General features: G+C 46.2%; 1 protein-coding gene across 1 annotated transcript; it reads right to left on the bottom strand.

The window, feature by feature from the left end:
• Positions 1 to 319: 319 nt before the first annotated feature.
• On the bottom strand, positions 320 to 24553 carry LOC134434350 (olfactory receptor 14A16-like; the record flags this gene model as incomplete). The annotated part of the gene is made up of 2 exons (XM_063183020.1): positions 320 to 349; positions 23777 to 24553. Coding segments are annotated over 2 exons (807 nt in total), but the record flags the coding sequence as incomplete, so codon positions are not given.
• Between the last annotated feature and the right edge of the window lie 396 nt (positions 24554 to 24949).

Raw genomic sequence — 24949 nt, 5'->3', positions numbered from 1 at the left:
ATTGGTCGCCCTTCAGGACCTGGTGTAGGAGCAGTTGGACCAGGGTGAAGCCGGCAGGGGGGCTTTGTACAAACCACGAACCAGACAGGGCTGCTGTAGAACGTGCCTCGAACTGCTTTAATTTTCAGCATCAGTCTCATTATATGGTTATGACAATGGGAAGATGCCAGCAGCTCACATTCCAGGCAGCAGACCAGGAACTTAATGTTACAACTTACTTTATAAGTTTTTTGACCAATCACACAAAGCAAAAGCACACTGACAGCAGTTCTATCCAACCACTATAAGCACAAGTACCTTTGGTAAAAACAATACTTGCTTATTTCTTATACAATACTTGCTTGTAAACCTTAAAACACAATGCACAGAGCTCCATTATTAAGCTTTAATCTTCCTAATATCTTGCTAGATAAACTTTGTGTAGCTTACAAAGCTATTCCAGACAAGTGTTAATGCACACACCATTGTTCTATTTTCCCTTGCTTTTCTACAGTTTAAATAATTTTTCTGCTGACCTATCTCATGGCTGCTGCATAGCTCTGCTCACAGTTCTGCTGTGTCTGAGGCCTGCATCTTAAAGCTTTCCCAAAATCCTCTAATTTTGTGGATTCCCACACAAGGTCATCTGGAGCCTTCTACCAGTCTCTGGAACACTCCTGTCTTCTGCATCAAAAAGAAATCTGGGAAGTGGAGGTTGTTGCAAGACCGCCAAAAGGTTAATGCCGTGATGGAAAGCATGGGGACATTGCAGATGGGCATGCCATTGCCTACCATCCTTCCCCCAGACTGGTCGGTCCTCATTGTGGATCTGAAGGATTGTTTCTTTACGATTCCTTTGCATCCCGATGACAGACTGAAGTTTGTCTTCTCAGTGCCAGCGATTATCGAGGCTGAGCCCGCGCAGAGATATCAATGGAAGACATTGCCCGAGGCATGCAGAATTCTCCTGCCTTGTCTGGAGTTGGCAAGCAGATTCCTGATGCACGTCTGTATCATTATATGGACAACATTCTGGTGGCTATGCCCACCCAGGATGAGCTGCTGAGGATTCAGCCTCAGTTGCTCGATGCTTTGCATGCTCATGGGCTGCAGGTGGCTCCAGAAAAGGTTCAACAACAACCACCTTGGAAGTACTTGGGGGTCAAAATTCTGGAAGGGACAATCCGTCACCAGGAGGTGCAATTTGTGCATTCTGTGAAGACACTGAATGATGCTCAGAAATTGGTAGGTGTCATCACTTGGTTACATCCGTACTTGGGGCTAACCGACTCACAGCTGTCTCCTCTGTATGATCTGTTGAAAACAGACTCTGATCTAAAGTCACCTCACACACTGACCCCTGAGGGGCTTAAGGCGTTGGAGGTGGTTCAGCAAGCTGCTTCGGCTTGCCAAGTTTATTGCATTGATCCCTCCGTTCATGTCACTGTGTTCATCAGCACTCCAGATTTGTATCCCACGGGCATCATTGGCCAATGGAGTGACAAATGGTCCAATTCCTTGCATGTGTTGGAATGGGTTTTCCTGCCCCATCTGCTGCAGAAGATGGCAACTGCATTGTTTGAGCTGATTGCTCGCATGATAATCAAATGCCGGCAACGGTGTTTGCAATTGATGGGTGTGGATCCCACAAAGATCATACTCCCGGTGCAACGGGGGATTTTTACTGGAGCTTTGCAAACAGCGTGCCCCTGCAGAGTGCTCTGGAAAATTTTTCAGGGCAGATCATTTATCATCTGCCCAGTCATAGGTTACTGCATATGGCAAAATTCGCACAAATCCCTTTGCAGCCAAAAAATACCCAGGAACCTGTGCAAGGACCCACCGTCTTCACTGACAGTTCAGGGAAAACAAGAAAGGCCATTGTTACCTGGAGGGATGGATCTGAGTGGCAGGTTCTGGAAGCTCATGAGGATGGGTCAGCCCAATTGGTTGTAACTGAGGGCTGCTGTCATGGCATTTGAGAAATTTTCCCAGGAATCTTTCAACTTGGTCACGGATTCCGCCTATGTGGCCAATACCGCACAGAGCTTGGGTCATTCGGTTTTGAAGGAGGTCAGTAATCCTGCCTTGTTTCATTTACTGAAGACCTTGTGGTGTGCCATTCAGGCCCGGGTTCATCCATTCTATGTTCTGCATGTGAGGAGTCACACCAATTTGCCGGGCTTTATAGTGGAAGGTAACACGAGGGCTGACAAGTTGGCTAACCCAGTGTGGAGAGCGCCTCAGCCTGATACACTCACGCAGGCGGAGGCATTGCATGGGTTTTTCCACCAAAACGCACATACCCTGCAGAAGCAGTTTCAGCTGACGCCCACTAAGGCTCGTGACATTGTTGAGTCATGTGATGACTGCCATGCACTTGCTCCGCCTTTGCCGGCAGGGGTAAACCCCAGAGGCCTTAGGGCCTTGGAGCTTTGGCAGACCGATTGTCACGGTTTGGGCCTGGCACAGAGCCAGTGCCCCCATGAGAATACCCTCTCTCTGGTGTCTGCTGTGACATGTGACCAGGAATAAGCAAAGCAGGCTCCAGCTTAAACATAAAGAAAACATTATTACCTAAACTACAAGAAAAGAAGAAAAAACTGTAAGGGAAAATTGAAAACCTTACAAAAAGCACTTTCCTCCTCTCCACCACCAAAATTTCCCAATCCGATACATTCCCCCAAATCACCAACTGCCCAATCTGGCACCATCCTTTAAAATACTCAAATTTCAGTCCATGAAGAGGAGAGGAGTCCTTCTTGCACCATAGGCTTCCCCTGGAAACATGCTGAAACCTCGTGTGCTTCCATGTCACTCAGCACCGTCCGGAAAGTCCTTTGCCATTGCGACATCTTCCTTCCATGCCCAGTGCTCTCACCACTGTGCATGGACCAGAGCTGCTTTTGGGGTTGTCTTTTAAGGATGCCTTGTCTCACTCCAAAAAAGGCACACTCTCTCCTTTGGGACATCTGTCCCCCCATTTTTTTTTCCCATCCCCTGGGGCCGAGGGGTACCCACAATGAACCCTCCTGGTTCTGAGGCACTGCCTCCCCCTAAATGCAGTGTCTGTGTCACAGGAATAAAACTGGTTCAGTCTATTGAAGCCCCAAAACAGATAGCCTTCAAGAAATCATGAGTTAAAACATAGAATGTGAGGCATTTGAGGGAGGCATAATGTTAGGAAACACATAGAGTAATTAATCAGCTAGAGCATGGAACACTATGACAAGAAAGAGATAGGAGTAGTAAGAACTGATGGGCTAAGCATGTTCAGAGCCAACAGTGTCAAACTGACCCTAAGGACTTTGCCAAGCCATAGAGACCAAGCCAAGTATACCGGAAATTGACCAAATTAGGAGAGGAGTTCAAAAGTTTAAAGAGGAAGACTCATCAGGAGACCCTAGCCCATGATGAAGGCAACTGGAACAACCACCAAGATGATCCTCAAAAGAAGTGTCCCCGCCCACGCTCCGCCTACACCACACCCCCTATGAATATGCATGCAAAGAAATGATGATGTATATGAACTGATGTAATCCTATATTCAAACCTGTATAAAAAGCTTGTTTTGTTACCGGAAACTCAGAAATCCATTTTGTGATTTCTCCGACGCGTCGCAATAAAATACCTCCTGCTTATCTGACTTAAACTGAGTCTCTTAAGCAGTTATTCTCGCCTTTTGAAGCAAAATTCGGCATCATTTTCTGGCGACCCAGATGGGACCAGACAGGAGATCCGGGCCTTGAGAGGTCCTCCCGGGCCGAGTCCGGGGTCAGGACTCTCCAGGCGCCCTGACAAATTTTTGTCAGAAGAGACTCCCCCCCCCGGACCAGCGTTTTCAGAAGACGAAGAGTTCCCTGCATCTCCTGCTCCAATTAAGAGGTATTTTAATTGTTTATTGGTTTTAAGATAAAGCGCTTTGTTGGGAAACGGGGGTCAGACGTGACTGCCCGACGAGAAAGCTGAGAGATGCTCCGGTAAAGAATCCCTACTGGGTTAGAGTCCCAGAAATATAAATGCAAGTTAAAGTCCTGCTACTAGACTGGGTTAGAGTCCCAGAAATATAAACGCAGGTTAAAGTCCTGCTATTGGACTGGGTTAGATTCCCAGAAATATAAACACAAGTTAAAGTCCTGCTGGAAGGAGTATTTGTTTATCTTACATCTGTTTTTTACTGTGTGAGAAACTGTTTTAAACATTGTGCATTGTGTTATAACACTGTAGATTAAAGGTTAAGAGCAATCTATAACACTGTGGATTAAGGGTTAAGAGCTAAAATTGCTCTCTGAGAGGTCTGTCAGCCAGTGATCTTTTGTGTCTGTTCTATGTGTCTGTTGCGAAATCTTACAAGAAACATCTTTATCCTGTCTACGGTTGCGATTGCATGAATCTAGCAAACCAGTATCTCACGGTCTGTAGGCAACCTCTCGTGACCAAACCTGGTAAAACAGTCTGTTCTGATATAGACCATAAGGTAGGAACTATTTCATAAAGGTGTGCAGGTGTGGGTGAGAGTGAATGAAACGCAGCATTGCTGCGAAGTGAGCAGGAGTCCCACTCTGAACTAGCATATAGTATCTGCGAGAAAGAGACTGATCCGATTAAATGGGCACAGAGAATAGCCATGGGAAGTCAACAGAGTAAGGACGTAAATATGAAAACCCCCTTAGGATGTATCTTAAAGCACTGGAAGGACTTGGGAAGGATTCCAGGGGGAAACATAAGTAAAAAGACACTCTTTAAATATTGCACACAGTGGTGGCCGTTGTATAAGTTAGATGACAATGAGAAATGGCCACTGGAGAGAACAACTAATTATAACACTATTTTGCAATTGATGCTCTTTCTCCGTCGACTTAATAAATGGGACGAAGTGATGTATGCTGACATGTTCTTTACCCTAAAGAACAAACCAGAGTGGCAAAGAGAGTGCGAGGTAAACGTAGCACCTCAAGACCCCCTGGTACTAGCCCTGGAAAAAGATAAGAAAAGTTCAAAGCCTAAAGAACGTTGCTGTGATGCATGTAGCATTGGGCAACAATGTCTTAAATTAACAAGAAGAGATAGTGGAAAGGAGAGCGAAATAAGCCTGTGAGAATACCATCCATTCGCCCCAGGACGGGAAGGGCCTCTTCCCAGGCCAAAAGAAGAACAAGGAGATCCTAGCCCATTAAAGGAACTAGAACGATGGTAGAAATCTAAGTTTGGGCACGGCCCCCAGAAATTAGACAACAATTAAGAAGAAGATAGCCCATTAAGATCGGAGATTGAAAAGAAGAAAAGCAGTCCGCAAGGACCAGATAGTACACAGGGATCGGGGAGCTACAGAGATGCTGACAGCCCACCCAGACTAGAAGCCGAGAGGGAAGAAAGCAGTCCACATGAAACAGAGAGCCGAGAGGAGACACGCAGCCTGCCCGAACTAAGCCCATGTAGAGATAGTAGCACACCTAGGAATGGAAGTTTAAGGAAATCAGGTTCCTGTAGAATAGAAACGAGCACACCAAAGACAGGAGACAGAAGTAACTCACTGGCAAAGTTGAAATATAGTGAGAAGAATGACAGTGAGACATGCGAGAGGGAGGCAGAGAACAACTCACAGAAGCTGAATATAGTAATTCAGATAGAGGATAAGAGAGATAGAAGAAGAACAGAAGATGAGAGGGACAGTAGCCCGGAACAAAATAGGCGCCGGCAGATGCGAGAAGAGAGGCGACAGATGCAGAGCAAGAGGCAGTTAGACTGTGTTAACCATGCTAGGAGAGTAGTAGAAAAAGAGTTAACAGAAATAGAAGAAGAAAATGAAGAACGAGAAAAAAGAAAGAGAAAGGAGAAGAAAAAGAATAGAAGAGACATTGAGGTGCAAGAAGAAGATCCCCGAGAGGGGACCAGCCATTCGTATTATACCAGATCTGTAGCATGGAAGGACGCACAGCAAAGAGAGGAGGGGAACCTTACCATAGCTACTCTCTGACAACTTATGCCAATGGTAGGGGAAAAGACTAGGATAAAGGTGCCGTTCTCCACGAGTGACCTGAACAATTGGAGAGAGGAGGCAAGAAACTTCAGGAGAAATCCAGAGGGGGTAGCAAAAAAGTTTGAACTAATAGCAAAGAATTTAGACATTGATTGAGAAGATATAGAAGTGATGCTGTCAGAATTGACAGATACAGAAAGAGAACTTGTATTAGAGACAAGAAAACGACATGCTCAAGTATTATCAGAGAGACTAGAAGATAATTTCCCCAGCAGTAAACCAGAATGGGACCCGGGCAACGAAGAGCATTATCGGCGACTAGTGCAGTATAGAAAACTAATAGCGATGGGCTTGCGTAATGCAATCCCTAAGGCTATCAATTGGTCAATGTTATATGACATCAGACAGGGAAAAGATGAGACCCCATCAGAGTTTTTAGATAGACTTAAGGCAGCTATGAGACAATACACACCTCTGGACCCAGCAACGGAAGAAGAGAAAAAACACTTGTTAAGATTAATGATGGGACAGAGTAACCCAGACATCAAGAAGAAATTACAAAAGCTTGAACATCCAGAAAATAAAAACCTGGAGGTGTTGCTGAATGAGGCATAGAAGGTATATAATAATAGAGAAGTTGAAGAAAAGAAAAAAAACGACAAGAAGATAGCTCAAGTAGTGACTGTGGCAGTGGCAGCTCAGAAGACAGGTTACTTGGAACCTAGAACTAAGAGAAGAGGTAGAAGCAACCCAGTAGGAGAGAGAAAGAGACTCCAACCCCACCCAACTAGAGTAGGGCCAAATCAATGTGCGCACTGCCTACAGATGGGACACTAGAAGCGAGAATGCCCCCAACTAAGGGAAAGGCTAATGGCCACTACTACTAGCACACATCAAGATAGTGAATGAGGGAGACCGGTAGGCCGTACCCTAGAAGACCCACTAGTTAAAATAGAGCTAGGGGAAGGTAAAAAGGAATTAGACTTTTTGATTGATACGAGAGCAACTTTTTCAGTCTTAAATCAAGAATTGGTACCTAAAAGTGATGAATTTGTACAAGTTGTGAGAGCAACAGGCCAACCAGAAAAGGCTTACTTTTTGAAACCCATTAAATACAAAATTAGGAAACAAATGAGAATTCATCAGTTCTTATATTTACCAAATTCACCAAAGCCCTTATTGAGAAGAGACTTATTGGAGAACTTGGGAGCCATAATAAAGTTCAACAAAGACAAATTAGAATTTCAATAAACGAAGAACGACTGATCACGGCCCTAAGCCTAACAATCAGTTGTGTAGAACCTAAACCTGAGAATCACAATTTCGAGTGAATCCTGAGCGAGGCATACCCATTAGTGTGGGCTACTAATATACCTAGAAAATCAAAACAAGCAGCACCGATTGTTGTTGAACTTAAAGACGGGACAAGACCGATGGTAAGAAAACAATATCCTTTGAAGATAGAAGACAAGAAGGGGATTAAGCCCATAATCAAAAAGTTTCTAGAACTGGGGTTATTGGTAGAATGTGAATCAGATTTTAATACACCAATCCTGCCAGTAAAGAAACCTAATGGAGCTTATAGACTAGTTCAAGATTTGAGAGCAGTAAATGAAATAACTAAGACATTACATCCATTAGTTGCTAATCCATACACGCTTTTAACTAGACTGAAGGATAATTTAGCCTGGTTCACCGTATTAGATTTAAAAGACGCATTCTTCTGCCTTCCCTTGGCTCCCGAGAGTCAAAAGATTTTTGCTTTTGAGTGGGAATCTGTAGATAAAGGAAGAAAGACCCAGCTTACCTAGACGGTATTGCCTCAAGAATGGGTTAACTCCCCTATGATTTTTGGAAACCAGTTAGCCAAAGAATTAGAACAGTGGGAAAGGCCGCCGAGAAACGGCACCCTTCTGCAGTACGTAGACACCCTCCTAATAGCAACAGCAACAGAAGAAGAATGCATTGAATGGACTATTTCCTTGTTAAATTTCCTAAGTTTAAGTAGATATCGAGTTTCTCAACAGAAAGCACAGCTGGTGCAAAAAGAAGTGGTGTACCTAAGATACGAAGTCTCCAGAGGACAGCGATCCCTGGGAGCAGCTAGAAAAGAGGCCATCTGTCAGATGCCTAAACCAGAGAGAGTGAGAGATCTGCGCGCCTTTCTGGAGATGATAAGTTGGGGTCAGCTATGGATCTACCAGTACGAGATACTTGCTAAACCACTGTATGATTTATTGAAGGAAGCTAAGGACGTTCTAGTCTAGACCCCAGAGGCAGAAAAGGCCTTCAAGAAGTTGAAGCTGGAGCTAATGAGAGCACCGGCCTTAGGCCTCCCAGATGTATCAAAACCATTCTGGCTGTTCTCCCATGAACGACAAGAGATGGCCCTAGGAGTCCTAGCGCAGCAGTTGAGACCACACAAGAGAGCTGTAGCCTACTTCTCCAAGCGATTAGATGAAGTAAGTAAAGGATGGCCAGGCTGTCTGAGGGCAGTGGCCGCAGTGATAATCAACATAGAGGAGGCCAAGAAGCTCACGTTAGGCCAAAAGGTGACTGTGTTAGTATCTCACACTGTGTCGACTGTGCTAGAACAGAAAGGCAACCATTAGTTGTCGCCTTCCAAATTCCTAAAATACCAGGCCATCCTGGCTGAATCAGATGACGTAACCATTCAAGTAACTAACATTGTGAACCCAGCTTCATTTCTAGAAAGGAGACCCCCAGCAGAACCCATCGAACATGACTGCCTAGAAACAATTGAAGCCGTCTACTCCAGTCGCCCAGATCTCAAAGAAGAGCCGCTCGAAGATGCAGACAACTAGTTCTCAGATAGCAGCAGCTTCGTGAAGCGAGGAGTAAGAATGGCTAGCTATGCAGTCACTACTACAGAAAGGGTAATTGAATCTAACCCCTTGCCTGCAGGGACTTCAGCCCAAAAGGCAGAGCTGATAGCTCTGACTCGAGCCCTAGAATTGGTAGAAAACATGCAAATTAATATATGGACAGACTCTAAATATGCCTTTTCCGTTGTACATGCTCATGGGGCCATCTAGAAAGAAAGAGGACTATTGACTACACAAAGAAAAATAATCAAACATGCAGAAGAGGTTCTGCGACTGCTAGATGCAGTCCAACTCCCAGCACAAGTGGCCATAATGCATTGTAAGGGACATCTGAAAGGTAACACTATTCCAGAAATAGGAAACAAGAAGGCAAATACAGAGGCTAAATTGGCTGCCACAAGAACTAAGGAAGTAGAAATAGTGGCCCTAATACCAAGAGAGCTGGATACCAATACCCAGCCAGATTACCAAGAATCAGATCATAGATAGATTCAAAGAAATAAGGGCAAAATGTTAGAAAATAGTTGAGGTCAATTAGAAACAGGACAGTTAGTAATATCAAGAAACGTGATGTGGCAGTTTGTAAAAGCAGAACATGAAAAGGCCCATTGGGGTCTAGACCCACTTTACCAATATTTGCAGACCAAGATAGCAAGACCGAAATTATTTACCACTGTAAAACACGTTACGTCCCAGTGCGAGCGGTGTCTGAAAAACAACCTGAATACGAGAACCAAAGTACACCAAGGAGCCATAAACCGAGGTAAATTCCCAAGTGAAATATGGCAGATTGATTTTTCTGAACTCCCAAGAAAAGGGGGGTTTCAGTATTTGTTGGTGTTAACTGATACATTTTCTGGGTGGCCTGAAGCATTCCCTTGCAGGACAAATAAAGAAAGAGAGGTAACTAAAGTATTGTTGAATGAGATTATTCCACAGTTCGAGATACCAAAGAGCATTTCTTCGGATAGAGGTACACATTTTTGTGCAAAAGTAGTGAGAGCAATAAGTAAAGCATTACAAATCAAATGGCAATTACACACACCTTATCGTCCACAGGCCAGTGGGCAAGTAGAAAAGATGAATCACCTTATCAAACAGAAAATTGCCAAAATATGCCAGGAGACTAATTTACAGTAGTATCAAGCTTTACCTATTGCTCTGCTAAGGCTGAGAGTCAAACCAAGATCAAAGGAAAAGTTAAGCCCATTTGAAATTTTGTATAGTAGACTTTATGCTACGCAAGTTGTAAATAGAGAAGCCATAGACCAAATCGGAAATCAATACATTTATGATTATGTAATTACAGTAGAGAAACAGTTTGATAAAAATGCTACTGTGATGATAGAGCACCAACCTAAACAACCTGACTGTAAATTGCATCCATTTAATCCCGGTGATTAGGTGTATGTTAAGAATCTTTTAAGAAAACCCCTACAAGAAAAGTGAGAAGGACCTTTCCAAGTGCTGCTGACCACCTTCACCGCGGTGCGGATCAAAGAGCGACCTACGTAGATCCATTATTCACGAGTCAAGAAAGCTCCGGAGAACAAACAAGAGGAAAAGAACAAACAAGAAGAAGAGAACAAACAAGAGGAGCAGACGTCATGATCCTGACTCCACCTCAAACCTTTGCAACTTTGATCATTAGACTCTTGATAAGTATAGCTCTTCCCCAAGACTCTTCCCCAATAGACCCATGGTCTCATGCACACCAGTGTATCCACCCAGAGTTAAGAATGAGCAGACCCTATTTCGAGGTTTATGCCTTACGTAATAATCAGCCATACGCAAGTGAAGTATGAGATCAGCCCTCCATGATAGCATACAAGGGAGACCAAATCCAAATTGAGTGTCGAGAGCTTGACCCAGTAGAAGGAAGAGAAGAAAAAACAAGGCGACTAGTATTAACAATTCAACCCTCGATGCCAGCCTCTGAACATAACCTTATTACCTTTAGTCCCGTGAGAATGGGTAAGCCCACTACTTAGATTCAGCAAAAGGGCCCAATTTCATGTCAATGGAGTGACTTCAGGGAAGATCCACCCGGATCACAACCCCGAACCTCAGTGATTTATAGAGAAGATTCGCTTAGAGAATTACATCCTCAAAAGATAACCTATAACCCTCACCCCCTTCTCTATCCTGCAAGAAAGATTGTAGCATCTAGTGGTCCTGAAGAAGAGAAAGCACAGTGTGAGATGGCATTTAGATTAGATCAGTCGATGACGTTCACATGTGAAAGGGAGTTGAAAACGCAAGAACAGAGTTTTAGCTTCCCCGGGCGTGCCGTCCAATATAGGGTAGAATTACCGAGAGACGTGATCCCATTGTATCCAGATCTAGACTTGCCCCAAGAAACCACCCTACCAGTAGAATGTAAAGCAGTACATAACCTAATCTTTATAAGGCCTCAGGTGATAAGAAAATCTAACGAACTAAAATTATTGTTAGACCCCACTTATTCCCTGAAAAAGGTGCAGATGAACATTCACACCAATATTACTTATTTGCAAAAAGATTGCCGACAATTTATACAGCAAAGCCTCAAGGGATGGAATGCATGGCTAGCGACAAGGTCTCATCACAGAAGAACAAAAAGAGATCTAAGTGAGTGGATTGGCACCTGATTTGGCATAGTAAACACAATAGATCAAGAGGTATTAGTAAACAAATTAAGTACCGTCACGTCGAGCTTCAGAAAGCTTAAGATGTCCCTCAGTTCATCCATGCTTACATTAGCTGAAACACAATCGCTAGTAGTGAAATTACTAACCATGGTAGCAAACCATACTGCAGAGGATTTTGTAAAGCTTGCTGACTACACAGGAGAACTTAGCAGAGACATTGCACTCGCTATCCAATGCTCTCAAACGCAACAATGAGTACAATCAGTAGCGGCAAGAATAATGAGAGAAGGAACGTCAAGTATATTACCTCAAGAAATAAGGGAAACGATATTAAAGGACAATCATACTACACAATTTGAGAGGGACCACCAGGCTTGGTGGCAATTAGCGAACTTCACTTATGAACCTCAACAAGAACACATTGAAGCTTATGTCCTCACCATTAGTGCAGCAGAAGAGAGAGCTATCTTTCCCATCCTCACTCTAGGGACAATACATCAAGATGTCATTGTCAAGCCAATAGACCATAACGTCTAGGCCAGTTATGATTACACCAAAAAGAAGTGGCAATCAGTTAGCACAGAAGCATGTATTCCCAAAGGACAATTAGGCTATGTTTGCGAAAATGCTGTAGTAGAAGCTGAAGATTTATGCTTAGATGCTGAAAATAGTGTATGTACCTTAGAAATGCTTCCGCATGATAGAACACAATCACAAGTTTACTATATAGGAAATGGGTGTGCTTGTGTAAGGACAGCTTGTGACAACGTCACTATAGATAATTGCCAAGAAGAGACTAACAATACTAACTTCTGTGTATGTAACTTTACCAAAATCGTAGGTTGTGATTTTCATTGCACTGTCCCAATAACTACCCAACAGCTAATTAACGCAGATTTCAACCTATATCAAGAGGTACCGAAATTACAAATAGGGATAGACGTCAAGATTCTTAAAGCAATGCTCGCACATCGCAAAGTAAAAGAATTAGTGCAAAAAGTAAATCAAACAACTAAACGAATGGTATGGCAAGTAGAACATAATTCAGAAAAGATAAAAAATGTCCTGACCAAAGTAGAACAAGTGAGCCAGCATCATTAGTGAGATATCTTTACAAGATACTCCCCAACAGCTACACAAGTCTTCCACTACCTAGTGCACCCAATGCTAATAGTCATAGTAGTTTTGTTACTATTAACTCTCACAAATATTTGTATGTGGTGGAAACTAAGAGTCATAATGAAAAAGACCCAAATGGTTTGAGCTATAATACGAGCATATCAGCGCCCTATAGAGCCAGAACTTGACGAAAGAATTCGTAAGTTATAAGAAAAAGGGGGGAATGAAGCCCCAAAACAGATAGCCTTCAAGAAATCATGAGTTAAAACATAGAATGTGAGGCATTTGAGGGAGGCATAATGTTAGGAAACACATAGAGTAATTAATCAGCTAGAGCATGGAACACTATGACAAGAAAGAGATAGGAGTAGTAAGAACTGATGGGCTAAGCATGTTCAGAGCCAACAGTGTCAAACTGACCCTAAGGACTTTGCCAAGCCATAGAGACCAAGCCAAGTATACCGGAAATTGACCAAATTAGGAGAGGAGTTCAAAAGTTTAAAGAGGAAGACTCATCAGGAGACCCTAGCCCATGATGAAGGCAACTGGAACAACCACCAAGATGATCCTCAAAAGAAGTGTCCCCGCCCACGCTCCGCCTACACCACACCCCCTATGAATATGCATGCAAAGAAATGATGATGTATATGATCTGATGTAATCCTATATTCAAACCTGTATAAAAAGCTTGTTTTGTTACCGGAAACTCAGAAATCCATTTTGTGATTTCTCCGACGCGTCGCAATAAAATACCTCCTGCTTATCTGACTTAAACTGAGTCTCTTAAGCAGTTATTCTCGCCTTTTGAAGCAAAATTCGGCATCACTATGGCCACACAAGAAAAGTCCAGCCAAAAGGCCACTCCAATCATCTCTCTCCCCACTCAGCCAGTCTTCTCCACTTCCCTCGGGCCTGGTGCTTGTTATCTCATCTCTTATCTCTCTTCTAATTCAGCTCTGAGGAGGATCAGCATTTTTTCAAGGTCCCAATCATGCAAGAAAAGGGTTAAAAATTTCAGTCTCTGCCTGTCCCAGAGCTCTGGCACTCCCATGCTGCTGCTGGGCACCTTCTCGCCACACTCCCCTCTTCTCCTCCTCGGCCGGCTGCTATGACGTTCCGTTGCTGGCTCTCCCCTCTCCCTCTCTCTCTCTTCTGGGGGGGTGGGGGGGGGGAGGGTGGCTACCCAATGTCTCTTGGAGCTCTTCCACCCTTCCATCCTCAAGGGCCTCCTCACCCCCCATCTCTGTCCAGCCCCCAGCAGCAGCAGCAGCTGGACAGGGGAGGGAGATTGGAGCTCTTTCCCTCGAAGTTCCAAGAGAGCCTCCCAGGGCCAAAGCTCTGGTTTTTAACCCCCGTGTGTTCTCGGAGGTGTGTCCAAACCCCCGGCCATATCAGGTGCCAATATCAAGATCTCAGCACCCATTGGTTTGACCACAACCCAGCACACCGATGTCACCACAAAACCAAACCAAATCCAGGCAATCAAACCAGAAATCAGCCAAGAACTCTTCCTGGGTATGTGTGAGACACAAAGACAGTGAGGGCAAAGATAAAAGGAATATGGGCCAAAAGCTTAACAGAGCTCAAACTTAACAGGACTTAACCTATAACTTAACTTTAACTGATACCTTCAACTCCCCAATTTAGCAAAACAACAGCACTTAACACTATTTAACCTAACTTAAAACCTATGAGTTAGAAATTTAAAAGAGGAATTACACTTCACAATCTTTAACTTAGCTAATAAATTAAATTTAACAACTTAGAAAAAGAACAACTCTTAGCAGCATTTAACTTTGTTTAGACCTCGTGACTTATACTTGCTTACTGATAACTGGATATCTGACTGACTCAGCTATCCAAGGCACTCCAACCCCTCAGAGAGCAGCATTTTTGCCACACTTCCCCAGCACAGGCACTTCTGTGTGCACACAGACGCAAAGAGTCAGTGCAAGGCACCTGTGAGAAATTCCCCTGAGGGCAGGGAATGCTCCCTGTGGATCCTTTGGCATCTCCCCAGTGAGTGAAGGGCTGAGCCTGGAAGGAGGGGGGGATCGGCCCAGGCTCCATCGTTGTTCGGGATCCCCGAGTGCAGCAAACGGGAGAGGCCCCACTCAGAGGGAGTCGCTGGCCCAGGAGAGCTCCAAGGGCTCCTTTTGGAGTGCTGTTTGTAGGGCCCCAAGAGAGGGGCTTCAGTCCCAGCAATGGCTCATCCTGGCTGCCCTTGGCACCAACAGCTTTCTTTGGCAGTGTGAGAAGAGGGATGTTGTGCCACAGAGGGAACAAAAACAGTTCCCAGGGCTGATCCTACAGAAAGCAGGAGCTGGCTGGGCAGCAGCAGTGGCTGGAGCAGACAGTGTTTGTGATGAGCTGCAGAGGAGCTGAGCCCAGGGGCTGCTGGCCAAGGCCGAGGCCCAAGGAGCATTTCTCAGCTGGCAGGGCGGCCTGAGAAGGGGAGGGGGGAATGCAGCAGCACAGGGCCTATGGAACCAAGGGACCATTGTGACACTGTGGGGCGCTGTGAGACCAAGGGACCACTGTGACACTGTGGGGCCCTGTGAGACCAAGGGATCATTGTGGCAATGTGAGGCCTCATGGAGTCATGGAGAGCACTGTGACGTTGCTGGGCCTCATGGAACTAAGGGGACCGAATTGATGCTGTGTGACTCCATGGAATGTAGGGATCATTGTGACACTGAGAGGCTCCATCAAACCAAGAGACCACTGTGACACCGCGGGGCCTCATGGAAGCATGGAGGGCATTGTGACCCTTTGGGGTGTCATGGAACCAAGGGACCATTGTGACACTGCAAGACTCCACGGAGCCAAAGGTCCATTGTGACATTGCAAGGCCTCCTAGAACCATGCAGACACCATTAAGAGACTTCACAGCCTCATGGAACCAAACATCCATTGTGACATTGCAGGGCCTGATGTCATCAATGGTCCATTGTGACACTGTGGAGCCAAAGGAGACCATTGTGACACTGCAAACCCCCAGGGTCCAAAAGTCCATTGTGACATCGCAGGGCTCATGGAACAGAGGAGTCACATGACATTGTGGGGGCCTGGGGAACCACAGAGACCATTGTGACACTGCAAGGCCTCATGGAATCATTTGCACCATTGTGACACTGCAGAGCCTTCTGGAACCCAGGGACCATTTGACACTACAGGACTTCTTGTAATCAAAGGACCATTGGGACACTGTGGGACTCTATGGAAACAAGGCACCATTTTGGCACTGTGGGGCCGCATGAATCCATTTTGGCTCTATGGGGCCTCACAAAACTAAGGGAACACAGAACAGGTTTGGCTGGTTTGGCCTCCCAGGGGCCACCTGACTGGTCCAGCTGACATTGGCATGTTGAGGGTCACTTCTCATCTGCTGCTGAAACACTGGGATTCCATGCTTTTCTTGCCATGGAAAAGAACTCTCCTCCTCCTCCAGGAACCCGTGGCCAAAATTGGGATTTCACCTCCATATTTCCTTATATCCAGAGATTGTTCCCATAGGAATATGGCCAGGACAAGTCTGGCTGGCAATGGTTTCACAAGGATCACCTCTCATTGGTCCTTGAAACACTGGGGAAGGCAGCGTGCTTTCCTTCCTATGGGAAAGAACTGTCCTGCTTCTCCAGGCACTCATGGCCAAGACTGGGCTTCCACATCTAAAATTCCCTATCTTCAAAGAATGCTTCCAGACAAAATCTGCCATTCATGACAAGTCTGGCTGGCCTAGGCCTAGTGAGGCTCTCACCTGCCTTCCAAACACTGGGGCTTGATGCTATGGAATAGAACTGTCCTTCTCATCCATGTGCCCATGCCCAGAATTGGGATTTTACCTCCAACAGTGCCTGTTGTGACAGACTGGAGGAGATTGTTGGCTCAAGACATTTCATGTGTGGGGGAGGAAGAAGGGGTAGGTCCCGCCTTACCCTGCCCTGTGACCCCAGAGCTGCCCTGCCCTGGAACCCCAATCCCCCCAGAGCCTCTATGCCAGCCCAGCAGTGGCTGCCAGTCCCTGGCACAGCACAGGCAATGCTCCACAGCCACCTCTGCAGCCCCCAGCCCAGCTCCTGAAGGACCAAATGAGCCCAAGGCCCACCTGGGGGAAGGGCCCAGGAAAACCAAGGTGTATTTAAGGCTGACCACAAGGCATGCACACCTCTGCATCCTAACTCCTCTTGGAATTTCCATCTGAACACTGCTGGAATCCAGGAGTTGATAGCTATGTGTGTGCTCCTCTAAATATTTTATGTTTTTCTCTCTTTCTGTGTCTTCTTCTTCTGTTTCTGTGCTCCTGCAAATTTTGATTAACATTCAATTAAACAGGCTTAGAGTTTGTGAAGTTGAATGGGCCAAGTCAATGCCTTGAGAAGTGTTTTATGTTGATTCAAAGTCTGTTATAGTTTGACATGAGAAGAATTTTAAAAAGTAATACAAAACTTTTTGTGTAACTGACAACCTGTTAAACCACTAAGATACTGAACACACCTCTGTGAAACACAAATGTTAAAGATGAAAAAACCCAGGAACCTCCTCTTTCTTTTCCAGTCAACAAAGAAGTAGTGAGCCCCAGCCCCAGCCCCCATCTCAACTAAAGCAAAGCAAAGCAAAGCAAACCAAACCAAGCCAAGCAACCCTGCCGTGGGCTGAGCCCCTTCCCCCCTCACCAGGCTGTCCCCTCCCCATCAGCCCCACTCTAACCAAACCTAACCCCAACAACTACCAAACAAGAAAACAAAAGAGGCTACAAAACCCCAACCAGAACAAAGCTAGCCACAGCTACTAGAATCTTACCATCAAGTCCCCTCTCCCCAAGACAATTAAAATAAAAAACCCCTACAACCGACAACACATACAAAAAAACCCTGCAACTAAAATTAAACACAAAACCTCACAAAAATGGACCATAAAACCAATCCTAACCCAACCACAACTTCTACCACAAGATACTGACAGGTCAGATGTTAACCCTTTCAATACTTCAATCCTCCCTCGAGTAAAAGAAAAACAAAATGCAAGCATATAAAAAAACAACACAAAGCCATCAAAGTCAGTAAAGAAGAAATTAAATCTCAAAAAATCTATTTTTCATTAAAACACATAAAACTATTGAAAAAATTCAAATTAATATCAAAGAAAAACCTCCATGCTAAAAGACAAGAACTGTTAAAATAACTGTAATTACATAAAAAGTTTAAACAGGGGAAAAAAGAAGTAATCCAGAATTCCCAAGAGAAGACACATATTCCCAGAGATAAAAATAATTTTAAAAGTAAATTAAGAAAACTTTTACCTTTAAAGAACTATTTTTAAAACAATACCCCATAAGTCAACATGGCCCATCAACAAGCTGTACAAAAGCTTGTAGGAATAAAAACAACTTCACCATAACAATTTCCCAGAAAACTGTTATCCATGACAAAATTAGGTACCACAAAAAAATTTTTTCCTCCTGTAAAAAAATCTCCATAAATTTACCAAGAAAAACATCCCTCCCAAAGTAATCTAAAAAAAAAGACTAGTCTAGAAAGAGTAAAGCAACGAGAAATTTTAAGTTTAGTTTCTTTACATTGTCAGTAAAAAAAAAAGTTGTAAACAAAAATAAGTGTTCTAAAGTGTTTTATTCTTACTACCTTTTTCCTTGTAGTTACTTTTAATAAAATTTTCTTCATACCCTATTAAAATTTTAAGGCTACTTTACCTTTCTCCTAATCATATCTCACAAAAAAAGAAATACATAAATAATTAATTGACACTAAAACCCACCACACTCATCTATACATTACTTCAAAAATCCCAGGAACTCAAACATCTTTACAAACCAAAATCACTACAGTGCCATGAAAAATTTTTGCCAAAGTTTCTCTGATTTTCTAAAGTTCTTCTGAGCTCCTGAGAAATTCTTGTTGGTATTTCTCCAGTGAGTCAAAGTCACAATACTCAAATAATTTTAAATCTTTTTAAATGTCTCCTTGAGAGAGTTGTCTGGGAGATGGGGTTTCAGGGCTTGTGTGTCCTGCTTGGCACAGCCCAGGCAGGGCTTTCCCAGCCACATTCCACACTCCATTTCCCAGCTGGAGCCGCTGCTGCCTCTGAGATGTGCTGCCCCGGCCCCAGGGACGCTCTCCTTGTCTGCCGATTCCCCCACGGTCTCTGGGCAGGGATGGCCTCAGTGGGGGCTGCTGACATCCTCAGCACCTTGGAGGCTGCTGCTGAATTTTCCTGCTCCAGAGGCTTGTTCAGCCTTCAGCTCTTCAATGCAGGAATTCAGTGTCCCAGGGCTCATTAACATTGAGAACACCTTAATAAGGCAAGCCCCTGGGAGTAATTTGATTTTAATTTTCAAATCTTTTGTGGTTAATTAGATGAATTCCAGTAGTCTATACAAGTTGAATAGATTCTATTTTAAAAGACAGTGAGAAACGATTACTTAGGTCAAATTTAGGGTTTTTTCCCTGTCAATTAATTGATACGTCCTATCTCCAGCTGACACTGAATCCAAGTACCTCCTCATGCAGTTTACATAGATATGAAAATCAAGACCCTTCATGGCAGACAATCAATCAGACTCTGTCCCTACCCCCACCCCACCATTACCTCCATCCAAGCCCTGGCACTCAGAGCAGCCTTGTGCAAATCTGAGCTCCCTCCAGCCCAGGCTGCACCTGCAGCTTTCAGCTCCTTGGCTCCAACTCCCACCTGCTTTCCTTGGAGAAGGAGCTGCCTGACACACAGAGGGCTGTTCATTTGTTGTCAGCCAACAAAGCCAAGGCAAGTCACAGCTCCATCAAATGCAAAAGTCGTTCTTCTCCCTGGCTCTGCCCTGTCCCTGATCCCCACAGCCTGTCCTGTTTCCTTCATCCCTGCATTGCCAGGGACTTTCTGGGACAAGGGAGCTCTATTCTGCATGTGGAGGGATGTCCAAGTGCCACCACTGGAGAGGGAGCCACAACTCATCAGGTTTTTGTCTTTTGAGGGATCAGGAACTGGTGAGACTCAGAGGCACAGAAATATTCTCTTCATGGCCAACAGACCACAGTGGAACAGGACAGAATTTACTAACAATCACGCTCTTCCCTGAGCTATGCATAGTGTCTCAGCAGTACCTGATCAGTCCACCATCCATAAGTGATTTCCATACTAAAAAGTAATTTTAGACAAATGTGGTTCTGTGATAGATATAAACACAATTAAGTTCTTGTTCAAAAAAGTTCTATCAGGATGCTCATCCTGGAGTGCGGGAAAAACAGCTCAAACTATTCTTGATTTGCAAAGTTCTCAGTGGTGGATGGAGATGGGAGGTCAGGCTGCTCTTGGTATTGAGGAAAAGCTGAAACCAGCCTGACTCATTTCATCTCCTCATGCCCTGGCTGATCTCCCCTCTTTCCTCTGTCACCCATTGGCTTTTGTCTCCCCCCAGCCCCCTGTGAAGAGCCTGGCTCTGTGTTCTCCATCCCCTCCTCGCTGGCACTGCCAGGCTGGGATGAGGAGCCCCTCAGCCTTCCCTGCTCTGGGCTGGACAAGCCCAGCTCCCTCAGCCTCTGCTCAAAGCCCAAGGGCTCCAGCTCCATCTTGGAGGCCCTTCCCAGACCCTGCTCCAGCTGCCAGACATCTTTCCTGTCCTGGGGAGCCAAAACTAGGCCACAGTGACCTGGATAATCCCCGTCCTTGATGTCCTGGTCACACAGCCTTGATGTCCTGGCCCCTTGTCCCCTGTCAGGCTCTGGGGTGGATCCTGTGGAACATCCTTTGGTGGAGGCTGTGGCTCCAGGTGGGCCGGGGGGATCCCGGGGGACAGGGAACCTGCCGGGCATGAACAGCATTGGACTTGTTGGGAGAAAATGTGAGGGGGAGCTGGGGCAGAGTGACCAACCCAGTGACCTGACACAGCCCTGCTGGGATGTCACACAGCTGGTCTCTGACGTCACAGCCAAATCTGTGATGTCACAGCCCATTCTCCAATGTCACACAGCTGATCTCTGATGGTTGGTCACAGCTGGTCACAGCCAACTCTGTGATGTCACAGTCTCCTCTGTGATGTCAGACCTCTGCCCTCTGATGTCACAGATGGCTCTGTGATGTCACAGAGGCAGTATATGATGTCATAGCTGCTCAAACACCTCACATAACCCGCTCTGTGATGTCAAAGCCCACTCTGTTACCTCATGTTACCAGATGATAAATTGTCTCCACCAGGTGAGCTGACACCCGGACCTTGTTCTCCAAAACCCCAGGCCTGTGGAAACCACACAATGCCCATTGTGTGAGAAGGGGAACTGGAAGTTCAGCAGCCTCAGTGTCCTGCCAGCTCAGCCAGGCCCACGGGAACATTGGGGTCCACGACCACCAGGGACCACCAGAGAGACCCCAAGACAGAACAACACATGGGTGAAGGGGAGGGGAAATATGTGAATGATTTTGGGGTAACCATTATCATATTTATGTTTAGTCTGGGAAAATCAATGAATATGTGTGCAATATACAGAATATAAAGAGAAATTTTCCTTTACTCAGCCTGCATGGCTTTGGGAGGAGCTGTCCCCTGTGCATTCCCCTGAATAAATAATGCTGCTTTTTAATGCTGCATTGGTGTTAAGGAGTTTTCTGTTTTTCCAAATTTTTGGTAACACTCCCACTGCCAAGGAAAGTTCTGTCTGCTACTGTTCACAAACAGAGAAGGGCTGGTGGCAGATGTTGGGCTCAGAGGTTGCCTGGGGCACAGTGACCATGAAATAATCAAGTTTTCAATGTTCTGGGAAAGAAGGAGGGGCAGCAACAAAACTTCTACACTGGAATTTGGAAGGGCAGACTTTAACCTGTTATGGATTTTGATTTTGGGAGCACCAAATCAGGTCCCGATTTTTTGAAGGAAAACATCCCTTAAAAACAAAGGGGTCCAGGAAGGATGGACATATTTCAAGGAAGTAATCTTAAGGGGAAGGAGCAGCCTGTCCCAGTGTGGCAAAAAATGAGCTAGTGCAGAAAATGACTGGCCCGGCTGGCCATGGAGATTTTGTGGGAACTCAAGGGTAACAAGAGGTGCATCAACTTTGGACAGAAGGTCAAGCAGCTTAGGAAATGTTTAAGGATGTTGTGAAGTTGTGCAGAAAAAAAGTCAAGAGGTGAAAGCTCAATTAGAGTTTAACCTGACCATTTCTGTGAAAAAAAAATAGACAATGTTTCCACAATTAAATTAATAGCAAAACATGGGGTATGGAAAACCTCTACTCTTTATTGGATGCAGTGGGGAATATAGAAACTAAAGATAAGGAGAAGGCAGAGCTACTTAACATCTTGTTTCTCTCAATTTTCGATATTAGGGCAGGCTGTCCTCAGGACAAGTGCTCTGCTGAGCTGGTAGATGGGCACAGGGAGGAGAACAGCCCCTGGAATCCAAGAGGAAGCAGTTGGTGACCTGCTGAGCCACTCAGATGCTCACAGGTGTATGGGATTGGACGGAATCCATCCCAGGGGGATGAGGGAGCTGTGAATGAACTCCCCAAGCTACTCTCCGTCATTTACCATCAGTGCTGGCTCAGCAGGGAGGTCCCAGAGGACTGGAGGTGCCAGTGTGAGCCCATCCCCAAGAAGGGCTGGAAGGAGGAGCTGGGGAACTCCAGGCCTGTCAGCCTGACCTGGGTGCCCGGCAAGGTTATGAAACAGATCACCCTGAGTGCCATCACAGGGCACCCACAGGATGGCTGAAGGGTCAGAGCAAGGAAGCATGGATTCCAATGTCTGAATGGAATGGTCTGGATGAGGGGATTGTGTCCAACATCAGCAAATCTGCAGATGACACCAAACTGGGCGTGAGTTTGGATCTGCTGGAGGATGGAGGTAGGAGGGCTCTGCACAGGGCCCTGGACAGGCTGGATCCAGGGCCCAAATCCAACAAGGTGAGGTTTAACAAGTCCAAGTGCTGGGTCCTGCACTTTGGCCACAACAACACCTGCAGCACTACAGGCTGGGGACAGAGTGGCTGGACAGCAGCCAGGCAGAAAGGGACCTGCAGGGACTGATGGACAGCAGGCTGTACATGAGCCAGCAGAGTGCCCACGTGGGCAAGGAGGCCAATGGCTCCTGGGCTGGATCTGTAATGGTGTGGCCAGCAGCAGCAGGGCAGGGATTATTTCCCTGTGCTCAGCACTGGTTGGGCAGCACCTCGAGTGCTGTGTCTAGTTCTGGGTCCCCTGGGGTGGGGAATTAGAAGGAATTTGTATCAGGAAGAGTAAAGAAAGCCAAGGTGAAGCAGAGGAAATGCTCAGGGCATTTTGGGAGTGGCTGCCAGGCTGCGCTGGCTCTGAGCAACAGCGTCTGCAGTGGGACAGGAAACTCCCAGCTGACGGGAACAAACTTTCTGGCTGACTGCAGAGGCCAGGACAAAGCTGAGTGGTTTCCCTGGTGTCCCCCAGCCCTTGCTGGCCGCAGGGGCTGATGGCATTTGTGCTCCCTCAGGTTCATGTCCCCACACCAACAGCATGGGGGTGCTCCCCGTGCTGTGTGCAATGCAAACAGGGGCTGCTGAGCCAGTGCTGCCGTGTGTGTGCCTGCAAGGATGGGGCACCTGTGTGAGCTGGGGGAGAGGCCAGGGCTGCAGAGGGGGGATGTTGTTGGCAGCTCCATGAGGACACTCTGGGACACTGCCCTGGGCTGTGCAGCGCACAGGGGATGGATCAGCCCCTGCTCTGCTGCTCCTTCCCATCTCCTCCAGGGCCCTTGCAGAGCCCCAGCCATGCTGTTTGCCACCAGCCTGCCCACGGCCAGCCTGGGGCTGCTCACGGGGGTTTTCAGTGCTGAGAATTGGCCTGGGTGTGTTCCTGAGAGAGCCTGGGAAAGGAGCCTGGAGCCCCCAGGCCCTGGGCTGAGGCGTCAGCGCTGCCCCAGCAGTGCCCATGGCCTGTCCCTGCTGCAGCCCCGGGACTGCCACCCCCAGGGCTGTGCCCGGCCCCGAGAGCACTCAGGCCCTGCAGCAACACCAGGGCCACCAGGGCAGCGGGGCAAGGCCATGGCAGCAGCACTGGCAAAACCAAATTGGCGCAAACAATGACATCACTTTTTAGAAAATATTTAAAATTTTAAACAAGGACAAAGAACCTCCAAAATGAAACTAACAAGAAGTATTAAAGGTTATGTTAATTACACATGATTTGCAAATACTGGCCAGCAGTTTAATGTTCCTGAAACCATCCAGTCCTCAGTCTCCACACTGCAGCCTTGAGCTCCCGGTTCCTCAGGCTGTAGATGAGGGGGTTCAGGGCTGGAGGCAGCACTGAGTACAGAACTGACAGGGCCAGATCCAGGGATGGGGAGGACATGGAGGGGGGCTTCAGGTAGGCAAATGTGCCAGTGCTATAGAAAAGAGAGACCACGGCCAGGTGAGGGAGGCAGGTGGAAAAGGCTTTGTGCCGTCCCTGCTCAGAGGGGATCCTCAGAACAGCTCTGAAGATCTGCACATAGGAGAAAACAACGAACACAAAACAACCAAATGATAAACAGACACTGACAGAAAGCAGCCCAAATTCCCTAAGGTAGGATTTGGAGCAGGAGAGTTTGAGGATCTGTGGGATTTCACAGAAGAACTGGCCCAGGGCATTGCCATTGCACAGGGGCAGGGAAAATGTATTGGCTGTGTGCACCAGAGCATTGAGAAAGCCACTGGCCCAGGCAGCTGCTGCCATGTGGGCACAAGCTCTGCTGCCCAGGAGGGTCCCGTAGTGCAGGGGTTTGCAGATGGACACATAGCGGTCGTAGCACATGATGGTTAGGAGGCAAATCTCTGTTGCAAGAAAAAAAAAAATCAGAAAGACTTGGGCAGCACATCCAGTGTAGGAGATGTCCCTGGTGTCCCAGAGGGAATTGTGCATGGCTTTGGGGACAGTGGTGCAGATGCAGCCCAGGTCGCTGAGGGCCAGGTTGAGCAGGAAGAAGAACATGGGCGTGTGCAGGTGGTGGTCACAGGCTACAGCGCTGATGATGAGGCCGTTGCCCAGGAGGGCAGCCAGGGAGATGCCCAGCAAGAGGCAGAAGTGCAGGACCTGCAGCTGCCGTGTGTCTGCCAGTGCCAGCAGGAGGAAGTGGCTGATGGAGCTGCTGTTGGACATTTGCTGCTGCTGGCCATGGGGACCTTTTCATGAAGAAAGGACAGCAAATATTTAGAGGAGATACTTGTCACCAAAATAAAAGCCATTTTCCATATACCCTCCTCTGGAATAGACACACACACTCTTTTTTTTTTTTTTTTTGGAGTTCTGGGGTTCTTTTCAAAAGCTTCTCCCTTTCTCTGCTGCTATTCTTGGATATCAGAAAGCCTCAGAATTTCTGTTCCCCCCAGGGAAACAGAGTGCATTCTGTGAGGTAAAGTGATGAATGGAAAGTGATGGTAGATG

The sequence above is a fragment of the Melospiza melodia genome, unplaced genomic scaffold (genome assembly GCF_035770615.1).
Source record: "Melospiza melodia melodia isolate bMelMel2 unplaced genomic scaffold, bMelMel2.pri scaffold_35, whole genome shotgun sequence".
Lineage (NCBI taxonomy): Eukaryota > Metazoa > Chordata > Aves > Passeriformes > Passerellidae > Melospiza > Melospiza melodia.
The sequence above is the reverse complement of the archived record's forward strand: the minus strand, read 5'-3'. Positions and strand labels throughout refer to the sequence as shown.